At 45.7% G+C, this 13,246-nt stretch overlaps 1 protein-coding gene across 1 annotated transcript; it reads left to right on the top strand.

Annotated features, from left to right (window-relative positions):
* The first annotated feature begins 1,125 nt into the window (after positions 1 to 1,125).
* On the top strand, positions 1,126 to 6,215 carry CCR2 (C-C motif chemokine receptor 2). Its single transcript, XM_060164041.1, has 2 exons — positions 1,126 to 1,176; positions 5,083 to 6,215. Exon 2 carries the CDS (start codon positions 5,094 to 5,096, stop codon positions 6,213 to 6,215), a length of 1,122 nt encoding a protein of 373 aa, XP_060020024.1. The 5' UTR covers positions 1,126 to 1,176; positions 5,083 to 5,093.
* Positions 6,216 to 13,246: the final 7,031 nt, after the last annotated feature.

Here is a 13,246-nt window from a genome sequence, read left to right as displayed (position 1 = left end):
ATTCTTCACTGTCAATCTATTTTTGTCTTTGGATCTAAAGTCTCTTATTGACAGTTAGACCATGTTTTTGTTTTGTCAATTCATTCTATCATTCTCTATCTTTTGATTGAAGCGTTTAATCCACTTACATTTCAAGTAGTTACTGATAAGGAAGGACTTCATTCTGTCATTTTGCTATTTGTTTTCTATGTGCCTTACAGCGTTTTTGTCCTTCATTTCCTGCATTACTGTCTTTGTGTTTAGTTGACTTTTTTTTGTAGTGGAATGTTTATATCGTTTTTTATTTTCTTTTGTATATGTTCTATAGCTATTTTCTTTGTGGGTACAATGCGGGTCACATTTAACCTCCCAAAGTTTTAATTTAAATATATAGCTTAACTTCAATAACATACAAAAACTCTTTTATCTGGGAATGTCCTAATTTCTCCCTCACTCTTGAAGGATAGTTTTGCCAGCTATAGGAAAAACATTTATCTTATTGAGAATCCCTTGTATGTGACAATTTGCTTCTCTTTTAGTGTTTTCTTTTAGCAAAACTTCTTTCTGAGGAGTGGAACCTATAACAGCTAAGCACCTTTTTACTAAGGACATCTCTGACACAAGAGACCACTTAGCCTTCCCTTCTCATTAAGAAGCTGTATCTAAATAACATTTCTAACGAAGTCCCAAATCCTTGATGCCACTGAAATCTGTGCATATGGTCACACAAAACGTAATTATATTTCCTCCACCATCACCAACAGCCCCCATTAGCATTCATCTTCTTGGGAAATGAAATTCTGATGTGCTCGTTTCATGCAAATTATTACTGGCAGAAGAGAGGGGAAGATTTCCAGATATAGAGACCCACAAGATAAAGAAGCCCAGAGCTGTTAGACCCAGAAGCAGACACAGGGTGTGCCTAACTTACCCTCAAGGTTGCATAAGCAAGATTTCAAAATTAATTCTACTCTGGAGACTTCAACCTAGTATACAATGTTCCTGGCTGGAAAAGAAGAACTGTATCATTCTTTTTTTCAAATCTTTACCATTACTTGCCCTTGTATCTCCGCCTTCTCTTTCTGCAGGAAACTTTATTTCCTACTTCTGCACACCAAGTTTCTACCTCCAGATCTGTTTGGTTCAGTTGCTGAGAAGCCTGACACACCAGTGCCACTTGGAAGAAGCCATCTACCGGTGAGCTGGGGGTGTTTTTTCTATCACTTTCTGAACCAAAGGCTCGAAGCACCTCAGTGCTAGAGATGCAGGGACTGGGAGCACCCTGGGGGTCTCCACAGCCCAGGAACTTGGGAGATGATCAAGAAAGGAGAAATGGGTGGAGGGCAGCATCGGTACCAGGAATGTCAGAGAGACTCCAATGGCAGTGAGGAAATGCAAAGTGGAGACCCCCCTCAGGGCTCAGGCGGTAGGACAGAGTGGGCTAAAGGAAGACAATTAAGAAAGTAGGACAATCAGGTTTCTCAACTACTGCTCCTCTCACTCTGCCCCTCCCAGCCGCCAAGGACTGTGAAGAGCTGGAGCTTTCTACCTCAGATTTTCCTCCCTCCAGTCCATATACATGATAGTCCAGGCCCTGCATCAAAATCCACCTCCTGCCTCAATTCAGAGGCTGAAGTGAGGGATTCACTTTTCTGGGAGGCAGCTTTTAATCAGTTCTGGATGATGTGTCTTGACAGTTGAAAGTGAAACATTAACCAGTACCCTTCAGCTCCCTTGCTACATGTCGGCTGTGGTAGGAGCTAGGTGTACTGGGGTGACATGGGAATAGGGAATAAAAAGGAGAAGGTGGCTGGCACTTGAGAGGCCAGGGCAGGTGAAGAGCAAAGCATAGGAAACACATGGTGGATGTGGCTGGGGCAGTTCACCCACAATCTGAATCACCAGAGTGAGGGTCTGGGCTGTATATTTGTGACTGACAGGCTTCCTGTATGATACTTAAAGCCAGCATTTCAGAGTCACTGATCCAGTCCACACTTTCCTGTACAGATGAGGAGACTAACCTATAGAACAGCCCAGAGGGCCTGCTGCAGCTAAAAGGCTGTGTGCAAGGATCTCCAATATTTTAGTCTTTATAAGATCTCCCACTGGATTACCTGGGAGTCTAGTCCACAGGGTAGCCCTTTGTTTCTCAGAAGCTTGTAGCCTGCTAGTTCGCTGTTATTCACTTTTTCAATTGATATTTATTTAGCAGCTTCTATGTGCTAGCCTGGGTTCTAGGGCACCAAGATAGCTCATTGCAAAACAAATCTCTCTGCCCTCATGGAGCTCACCTTCTGGCAGAAATGTCTCTGAGGGTGTGTGTGCGTGTGTGTGTGTGTGTGTGTGTGTGTGCTTGTGTATGTATGGGTGGGGCACGCTTGTATGGGAAAGTGTGTGGATTTTAAGGCTAAAATGCCAAAGAAGTTCTGTTCAAGGCATGGAAGAATAACTAGAAAATCTGTTACTTGTTCTTCTACATCCATCTCTGCTCTCAGAGCCTGAAGATGAAAACCCCTGAGGGCCTTTGAAATTGTATAGTCCAAGGTTCAAATTCCAGCTCGGCCATTACTTGCTTTGTGAGTTTGGGAAAAATCATTTAATCCACCCATGCTTCTATTTCTTCACTTGTAAAATGTATACTGATCTCACAAAACAGTTGCAAGGATTAAATTAATTAATGTACGCAAAGTATTTAGCATAGCACTGGGAGCTTAAGGAACACTCAATTAATTACTATAGTTTTAATTCTTTAGGTGGATACATTTTTTTCCCCGAGTTTGATGAGAGGTATTATTTAGTTGCTGCTGATTTAAAGAATCTAGTTCAGTGCTGTGAAATTCAAAATCTGTGAAATGTATCAATCACAAGAGAAACTGAAGAATAAGGTGTATACACAGATAAAAACAAAGTCACAGTCATTGCCAGGAAAAAATGAATATTCTTGAGAACCAATTCTAATGATGTTAGTTGTCACACTTATTACGAGTTTTGTGTATTTTGTCCATGAACATTTATTGGTGCCTCCTTTAGCCAGGTGCCATCATAAGAGCTGAAGACAGAAACATGACCTAGTCCTTGCTCTCAAGCAGCACACAATGTGTAGAAGATAATGTGCTTATTTAGAGGCACACACAACGTTATGAGATAAGAATGATTTGACAGAGGAGGTGGGTTGGGCTTCACGGAGAACGGGAATTTGAGCAGGATGTATTGCAGGATGAATAGGAGCTCACTAGCCATTTTAAGCAGAGGGGCAAGCATGTGCACAACCACTAAAGCCTGAAGGAAATGATGAGTCTGGGGGAAATGGAAAAAAGATGGGTATGGCTGGAGCACAGGATCTGGGATTTGAGAAGTCATTAGAGATGAAGCTGAGAAGAAGTGAGCTTAGAAAAGCCATGATGAGTAGTCTGGGCATTGCCTTTGAGGCCCCGTCACATACAAATCGTGGGGCTACTCCAGTTTTAAACTGAGAAGTGCATGATCCAATTTCAGCTTCAGAGAAGACAGACTGAATGGGAGCATGGCTAAGAATAAGGCATGAACAAATGAAAAAGCTCAGCAAAGCCACAAGTGAGAAGTATAGGAGGCAAGAGAGTGGCAGTTGAAAGAGATGCAGAGGGGAGGACTCAGAGGTGTTTACGAGGGAGAATTCATAAGACTTAGTTGCAATAATACAAAGCATTTCTCTGTATCAGATGCTGCACTTCGTCTTTGTTTCCATAGCAACTCAGCTTAGTTATTATTTTATACATGAAGAAGCTGATAGTTCAAGAAGTAATTAGCCCCGAATTACACAACTGTAGTTTGGAAGCAGGAGTCAAATCTAGGTCTTTTTGGCTCCAAAGCCCTGGCTCCTAATCTTCTGAAGAAGAGGGGACCCAGGACAATGTCAAATCTTACTTCTTAAGTAATGGAGTAAATGACAATAGCCAAGATAAGGAATCTACGAGTTGAAGCAACTTTCCAGGGGCGTTCAGTTTGGGGTGGGCTGAATTTGAGGTGGCTGTATGATACCCACTTTGCTCTCTGCTGTATCTCCAGTGCCTAAAATAGAGTATGGCTCCTGGCAGGTGCTCAATAAATATTGGTTAAATGAATAAATCCATGGGGAGATATGCAGTCGGCAATGGAAAATTCAACTCTGAGGTGGGACTGGAAGGCAGAGCTTTGGGAAGCATTAGCCTACAGGAAACTTAGAACCTTGAGATTAGACAACACAATTCAGGAAGAACTTTGGAGCAAGGGTAAAGAGGTAAATGGTAAAGAAGTGGGAGCCAAGGGTGGTGCCTGGGACTCTTACAGTGTGGTCAGAGGAAAGAGACACCAACAAAGAAAATGAAAAAGAAGTGGTGAGCCACTTTTTCTCCTGGAAGCCAAAAGTTTTTTTGTGAGTTTGTTTTTTAACTTTTTTTGGGGGGGGCCTTGATATTCACTGTAATATCAAGATATTTTGATCCTAGTTCCCTGACCAGGGATCGAACCCACGCCCTCAACAGTGAAAGCATGGAGTCCTAACCACTGGACAGCCAGGGAATTCCCAAGCCAAAAGTTTTAAATGGAAGAAGTGAGCAGAAGGATCAAATGCTTGATGAAAAAGAAACTGAAAGCCAGCGTGTTTAAAAATTGGGTTGTCATTGCAACCCTGGCAAGAGAAGTTTTCTGATGGAGACAGAAAGTTGAGAGAGATATCAGAACACTCTGGGTGGCAGGTAACAGAAAATGCAAATCATAGTGGCTCATTATGAGCATCCCCAGAAGCCCCCAGCGGAGTCCCCTTAAATACTATCATCCAGGAATGGGTCACAGGCCTTGTACCACTGCAGAGGAGCTAGAGAAAGCAAGTGTCCAATATGGTCAGCCTTATCACGAGAGTCAGGCTCTCTGGGAAGGCCAAGGGTGTTGGGAAATGGCTGTGAGGAGATGACTGGTGTCTGCAACCAGGAATAAGGGGAAGTGATGAACTAGCACACACGTTTCAAGGAGATGGCTGTGAAGCAAAGACAAAGCCTAGGACGTTGCTTAAGTGGAGCAGGGACCTTGGTAAGATTGGGGATCGCAGCCGTTGTGTTGTGTGTCATCATCTAGTCCTCTTGTTTACAGGACAAAGGAAGATGGATGGCAATGATACGTTTCCCCAGTTCAGCCACGATGTGCTTTCCACATCTCATTCTCTGTTTACAACGAATATCAAGGGGAACGATGAAGAACCCACCACCAGTTATGACTATGATTACAGTGAGCCCTGCCAAAAGACCACTGTGGGACAAATTGAAGCCCGGCTCCTACCCCCGCTCTACTCGCTGGTGTTCATCTTTGGTTTTGTGGGCAACTTGCTGGTCGTCCTCATCCTAATCAACTGCAAAAAGCTGAAAAGCATGACTGACATCTACCTGCTCAACTTGGCTGTCTCTGACCTGCTGTTCCTCCTCACCATCCCGTTCTGGGCTCACTATGCTGCAGACCAGTGGGTCTTTGGGAACGTGATGTGTAAATTTTTCACAGGGCTGTATCACATTGGTTATTTTGGTGGAATCTTCTTCATCATCCTCTTGACAATCGATAGGTACCTGGCTATTGTTCATGCTGTGTTTGCTTTAAAAGCCAGGACGGTCACCTTTGGGGTGGTGACAAGCGGGGTCACCTGGGTGGTGGCTGTGTTTGCCTCTCTCCCAGGAATCATCTTTATCAAATCCCAAGAAGAACATTCTGGTTATGCCTGTGCCCCTTATTTTCCACTAGTATGGAAGAATTTCCATACAATAATGAGAAGTGTCTTGGGCCTGGTGCTGCCACTGCTTGTCATGATCGTCTGCTACTCGGGAATCCTAAAAACCCTGCTTCGGTGTCGCAACGAGAAGAAGAAGCACAAGGCTGTGAGGCTCATCTTCGTGATCATGATTGTCTACTTTCTCTTCTGGGCTCCCTACAACATCGTCCTTCTCCTAAGCACCTTCCAGGTATTCTTTGGCCTGAGTAACTGTAAGAACAGCAGTCAGCTGGACCAAGCAATGCAGGTGACCGAGACCCTGGGGCTGATGCACTGCTGCATCAACCCCATCATCTATGCCTTCGTCGGGGAGAAGTTCAGAAGGTATCTCTCTGTGTTTTTCCGAAAGCACATTGCCAAACACCTCTGCAAACAATGCCCAGTTTTCTACGGGGAGACAGGAGATCGAGTGAGTTCAACATATACCCCTTCCACTGGGGAGCAGGAAGTCTCGGCTGTTTTGTAGAGGAGTAGCAGTTCACTTGTTATTTTCAAAGGGAGACAGAAATCTATATACGATGATAAGCCTCCACAGTTTGTTGAAGAATAGAGGACTCTAAGTCTCTAAAGCAAGTGTCCAGGAACCTCAGGGTTGTGTGAACCAAGACAGACTTGTGTCATTCCTTGTAGAGCCAACATGTGCTCAGGGAATATTCCAGAACAACTGTGGGCAGAGACCTGGACTCTCCAACGAGCTCATCGCAGTTCCTGGAAAATGTCACTTTGCCTTGTGCTTTTGCTCTTTCCCCCCTCGTCACCACTTTGCTCACTCTCTGATTCTATCAATCTCTTTAATCAGCTGGAGGTGGGGAAGAGAACGAGACAGGCACAGGTGAATGGAACAAGGGGGAGTGGGGTCAGGACCAAGGAGGAGGAGGAGGAAGTGTCAACAAGGCTGAGCCTGGACGAGGATGCAGGTAAGGGCTTTACTCTCCCTTAGCACCATCTCCTACTGTATTTAACTTTGGCGGCTTCCCCAGCTCATGGAGAGCTTAGGAACTGTAAGAACTTTCTAGAAGCTTTGGTTGGGTCCATGATCCCCCTTCTGCTAAATGCATGACACATTTCTGCTTTATTATGGTTTAGCTATGACAACCACGCACCCTACATTTGAAATCTATTCAGTATCTTGCCCCATTGTTCATGTGCTTCTTAGGCCTCATTCCCCTATACAAAAATTTACTAAAGGACTTCCCTGGTGGCACAGTGGTTAAGAATCCGCCTGCCAATGCAGGGGACACGGGGTTCAAGCCCTGGTCCGGGAAGATTCCACATGCCGCGGAGCAACTAAGCCCGTGTGCCACAACTACTGAGCCTGCGCTCTAGAGCCCGCGAGCCACAACTACTGAAGCCCGCGCACCTAGAGCCCACGCTCTGCAACAGGAGAAGCCACCGTGATGTGAAGTCCACACACTGCAACGAAGAGTAGCCCCTGCTCACCGCAACTATAGAAGGCCCGTGTGCAGCAACAAAGACCCAACGCAGCAATAATAAAATATAAAATGAATAAATAAATCTTTAATATTTACTAAAGTGTTTATAAAAATATGCATAATCTTTAATGAGATGAAAAAATAAAAGCCCTCGCTTGGAAACGGGAGCGTTGGAGGTCGTGATTATGAGAAAGGGGTAGGCACTAGTGAGTTCCTCCATCAGGAGTGGAGGGGTAAGCTCGCAGCAGGATGTGCAGGAATGTTTCCAGAATCAGCTAAGAGCAGAAGCCAGGAAGGATGCGTTAGAACACTTAATAGGCCTCATGTCTCTGGATCTGATGGTGTCTGTTTCCTTGTGGCTCTTCCTGCTTTCCTGTTGCCGCTGCCCACCTGTCCCCCTGCAGCCTTTATCACATAACTCTGCCTGGAGGATTACCCTACTCCAAAAGCCGGTTTGTAGCGGTCCAGGAGAGCAGCTTTGGGGAGAATGTGAAGGAAACTGTGCAACAAGAACCCCCTGTTGGGCCGTGGAGAGGGAAGACAATTGGTGAGGATACTGGGGTATGTGCTCAGAGCAGAGAAGGGGCCTGTCTTGAAAATCAAACATCGGCCTGTAACCTCAGGGTCTATTACCAGGCAGGGCAGGCCTAGATGAGGAAGACGCTAGATAGGGTGGAAAAAAATGTCTTCCAAATTACCTTCTAGCACCTCATTTTTGCATACAGGCAAAGAGTTCAGATATACACACACACACACTTTTTTCAATGTAAAGTAAAAATTAAAGCTGAAAACTGCAACTTGCAATTGTGGTAAAGTACCACTTTAAGAGTTACTATTCTGCCATGCCTAAAAATACTGTATTAGTCATAGAGACAATTCTGGTGTTGGTGGAGCACGTGGTATGTTTGGGAGACCACCGGTTCATAAATAAATGTTGATTAGGGAGTTGGAGGTCTCTGATCTGTGGATTTACTAGCTTACGGTGATGTAGCATCTAAATAATCTCAGTCGGATCACAGCACACACTCCACAACTGTCATCTCAACTGTCTTTATTCTCTCTGACTTGCTACCAAAAATCTCTTTTGCCTTGTTAGGAAGTCTAGGAAGTCGTGGATTTAATCCTATTTGAATGCTTCACGCCTTGCCAGTGTCCTTATTGATGCTCAAATGGTCCCCTCTTTGGCCGGTGGGAACTTCTAATTCAAGCTGACTCCTAATCAAAGCTTTTAAATCCTATTTGTAAAGGAGAGGAATTGGAGAAGCTCACTTAAATAAGCAGAGATTTTCATCTTGGCTGAGCTAAGAATACAAATATATGTTAGTGCATTTCCTATCTGATGCAGGCAAGAAACACAAGGCTCCTGGAACCTGGCAACTGGGGAGCTGGAAGTTACTATGGTTTTACTTTCTTGCCTCATGGCTAAAGAAGGTTTCAGAAAGATGTGTGTGTGTTGCAAGGGAGGGGGGCGGTGCTTCACCTGCAGATATTTATATTATCCTAATGAATGCATTAAATTTTGTTTTGATGATGATGAAACATAAATATTGTTTTAAAAAACTATGACTTGGGGCTTCCCTGGTGGCGCAGTGGCTGGGGGCCTGCCTGCCAATGCAGGGGACGCGGGTTCATGCCCCGGTCCAGGGGTATCCCGCATGCCGCGGAGCGGCTGGGCCCGTGAGCCATGGCCGCTGGGCCTGCGCGTCCGGAGCCTGTGCTCCGCAACGGGAGAGGCCACAGCAGTGAGAGGCCCGCGTACTGCAAAAAAAAAAAACAAAAAAAACTATGACTTGGAAAATGAATCAATACTCTTAACTATATTGTTTTAAAAGAAAAACTGTCTGATTGCCAACTACCCTGTCCTTCTTCTCCCAAAACTGACAACCACCATCCTATTCTTTCCATCTATGAGTATGATGATTTTAGATTCCTCATATAAGTGGAATTATGCAGTTCTTATCTTTCTGTGATTGACTTATTTCACTTGGCATCCTGTCCTCCAGGTACATCCATGTTGTTGCATATTGCAGGATTTCTCTCTTTCTTAAGGTGAAATAAGATTCCTTAGATGTATTAACCATATTTTCTTTATCCATTTATCAACATGCATAGAATTTCAGTTATACAGGATGAGTAAGTTCTAAATATCTGTTTTACAACAGTGTGCCTACAATACTGTATTGTACACTTAAAGATCTGTTAAAAGGGTAAATCTCATACTGTATTCCTACCACAATAAAAGTCTTTAAACTGCCTGCTTTGTTATGCTGTAGTACGACAGACTGTCTTTGTGGTACGCCCCTGACTCATGGGGGTTGCCTGCTAAGAAGCAGAAAAGGTAACAGATGCGTAAGGCAGCTGGTGCCCTCAGAGGTAAAATTTGGAAAAGTGTCTATTTGTTTTTCCATCATGAGATTCACTGTGACAAGCACACCTGAGGATCTACCGTGTGCCAGACTGGTGCGGGTTCATAACGACGGATATGTTATTCCCATGCTCTTAGACTTCCTAGTCCAGGGATGGCTGATGGGGAGGCGCGGGGGAGAACAGAGTATTAATAATCACAATGCACTGTGCAAAGCACAGAAACAGAGGTGCACGTGTAGTTTGTTGACAGCCCCGAGGAGAAGGTGACTAACCCGGTGACAGTCCTGCATCACAGTTATAATAGCTACAGTAGGATTTTATTGCCACCAAAGAAACTGCCACTTGAAAGTTGCCAACTATCTCCATATCTAGAAGTGGAAGAAACCTCAAGTCTCCTTTATTCTAGGGAGAATGTTCGAAGTGGGCTGAGTTAAGCAAATGTCAGGAAAGATGATCATTCCAGGCGATGGGTATCTTAAGACTTTTGGTGGAGCTGGGGCTTGACACAGTCCACCCCATACCAACCTCTTCGATCTGTGGCAACTGGGGCTGTTGGAGCACTTTTTCAGAGAGGCCCTGCAGCCTCCTGGGAGTAAGCCATCAAGACCCTATCTTTCCACTTTCACTTTTTCTCATTATTAAAATTTCCCTGGGAATTCCCTGGTGGCACAGTGGTTAAGACTCCGCTCTCCCAAGGCAGGGGGCCTGGGTTCGATCCCTGGTCCGGGGACTAGATCCCACATGCATGCCACAACTAAGAGTTTGCATGCCCAACTAAGGAGCCCACAAGCCACAACTAAGGAGCCCTTGAGCTGCAACTAAGGAGCCCGCCTGCTGCAACTAAGACCTGATGCAACCAAATAAATATTTAAAAAAAATTTTTTTTAATTTCCCTGATGGGGCTTCCCTGGTGGCACAGTGGTTGGGAATCTGCCTGCCAATGCAGGGGACATGGGTTCGAGCCCTGGTCTGGGAAGATCCCACATGCCGCGGAGCAACTAGGCCTGTGAGCCACAACTACTGAGCCTGCGCGTCTGGAGCTTGTGCTCCACAAGAAGAGAGGTCACGGCAGTGAGAGGCCCACGCACCGCAATGAAGAGTGGCCCCCGCTCACCGCAACTAGAGAAAGCCCACGCACAGAAACGAAGACCCAACACAGCCAAAAATAAATAAATAAATAAAATTTAAAAAAAAAATTTCCCTGACAAACTGAAATGGCCTCAGGTGAGATTAGCCAGCAGCAAAGGCCACCAAGGGCTGCCAAGAAGAAACTCAACACGAGCGAAGAGGTGCCTGGGCTGGTGAGCTGACCTCTACGAGGCAGCCCATGAATTCAGGGGAAGGCTGGCCCTGGGTGTGGTGAGTGACTGAGATTGGAAATTTCTCCAGACGCCACCTGTCTAGCACCATGTTTATAACTTGACATCCTTGGGATATCCTTGCTGCCTCACGGCCACACCATCTCCACCATCACCTGTCTCCAATCTCCTCTTCCCTGCTCAGCTGGTTTGCTGCCCAGTGGATGCCCCACCCAGGAATGAGGCACTGGCCTCCCCTTCCCGCAAGCCCCCATTCCTCACATGGTTCTTTCAGAGGCCCCTCCTCTGGCTTTGGGGAGAGGAACCCCACCCTCCTTCCCATCAACCCCACCCACTTCTATAACCCTTTCCTGCCCAAACTTGTCTCCTTACACAGGATGGAGTGAGAAGGGTTGTCATGGTGACTAGGGGCACAGGGCTGATTCTGTTACTCTTAGTAAGGCCTGGGGGAGGTGTGTGATCCTAGGTGTCAGTGGTTTTTTTGTAGAACTTCCGGGTACTCAACACCTCTTTGCCCTCAGCCTCAGGCCATACATAGTTGCCAGCTCTGGGACAACAGGAAAAGTCCCACATATCATGTTATGTAGAGAGCCGAACACATAGCTGCAGGTATGACCTGACCCACTGAAGACCACAGAGGGTCTAGTATACACCTTAATCAGCACCTTAGACTTCTGTTACCGCACATAAGGTTACATCAGCGCCATGTCTGGGTAGTGATCTGAAAGAAATACCCAAAATGCATACAGCAGACTTCCCAGCAGAGTTAAGGGGTTTCCACCAGGTCTGGACATTATCTAATAAAGCGATGAGGTGGACAGCCTGTAAGTGTCTACTTGGTTTGATGATTTGCACAGGGTGAGGGGGACGTGGTGCATGGTCTGGGAAAAGGGGTCATACTGGGAAGGGTCTAGCGAACAGACACAGTGGGAGTGGAGAGAACAGCATGGTGGCCTCTCAGCCCCGCTTGCCACAAAGGGTGTCTGGGGTAGAAGGTGAAGGGACACTGGAAGTCATGAGACCCCAGCATCACTGCTGAGGCACATGAGTGCAAAATGTAACACTGGTTGGAGGGGGGGAGGGATTCTTCCTACTTCTTCAAGGACCGTGGGGATTCTCTGGCTCTCCTGGTGAAGGGGGCTTTGGGGACACTGGGAGCTTCCTCCTTGGTGGAGATACCAGAGCACTGACAGCAACACTCAAAACATGCTGTCCATGTGGGTGAACCAGGGAAAGGGCTCAACCGCCTATTAACAGAGCTCTGTCACATATAGTTACGGCATTCTGTTGAACGAAAGAAACCAGAAAGAGGACAGAGTCTGTGATGCCATTTATATGAAGTTAAAGAAGAGGCACATCTAATCCATGCACAGAAGTCAGAGTGGCCCCTGCCGCTGGGTGGGGTACAAGGGCACTTTCTGGGGTGACAAGGCTACTCCCTATCATCTGGCTACAGGGTGTATGCGTATCAAAACTTCACCAAGATGTACACCTGGGTCTAGTGCGCTCTGCTGCACGTAAGTTATACCTCAATAAAAATAATAATTAAAGAGCTGCATTTATAAAGAATTTTTAATAACATAAGGACATGCCTATACTGTAATCTTTAGCAAAAAAAAAGCAGCATAAAGAACTGGAATGTGTGTGAGAACAATTAATCAGAAAGTATGCATGGGAAAAGGTGTGGATTAAAACACATCATGTGTTAAGAGGGACTGTTTTGAGATTGTAAGAATGTCTAATTTTTTCCGTACTTTCTATTTTTCTGTTTTTCCTAACTTGACACAATAAGCACGTGTTGGTTTTAGAGTTAGACACCTGTTTTAAAAACGAAAAGATTCACTTGCTATTTTTTCAGTCTGTCTCACTGTTGACATTGACCTAGAGTCAGCGTGAGCCCCTGTCTGTTCGTGTGAGCTGCTGTGTGTCAGGGTTTCAGCTCATTGAGCTCATGCAGTTGGCCCTTTGAACCCAAGGAAGAAATTCAATGTCCTCCCCATCTTGTGGATGAAGCTCTGAGTCCAGAGAGAGAAGCAGCCCTCGGAACTCGGGTGTAATGACTCAAAGTGGAGCAGCTACTGGAAGCCTGGCCAGCACCCCACAAGGAGGGCTGGGCATCAAGTCCAGAGCAGCAAACCAGTCAAAAGATCATTTCTCATGGAGAGTCTGAAGGCCATACATAACAGAACCAGAGCCCTGCAAACTGGGAAACTGGGAGGGCCAAGGTAAAAAAAGAAGCGGAGATGGCAAAACTAAGGCACAGCATGATACACTGCTGGTTTACTGTTGCTATGGGACAACACGGGACAACAGGAAAAGTCCCACATATCATGTTATGCAGAGAGCCGAACGTAGAGAGAGACGTTCCCATGGGTCCT

The sequence above is a fragment of the Lagenorhynchus albirostris genome, chromosome 10 (assembly GCF_949774975.1).
Source record: "Lagenorhynchus albirostris chromosome 10, mLagAlb1.1, whole genome shotgun sequence".
NCBI classification, from domain to species: domain Eukaryota; kingdom Metazoa; phylum Chordata; class Mammalia; order Artiodactyla; family Delphinidae; genus Lagenorhynchus; species Lagenorhynchus albirostris.
This window is presented reverse-complemented; position numbering and strand designations above follow the sequence as displayed.

What these genes read in the sequence shown, in the direction of transcription:
- CCR2 (XM_060164041.1), top strand. Translation starts at nt 5,094, where the DNA reads ATGGATGGCAATGATACGTTTCCCCAGTTCAGCCACGATGTGCTTTCC.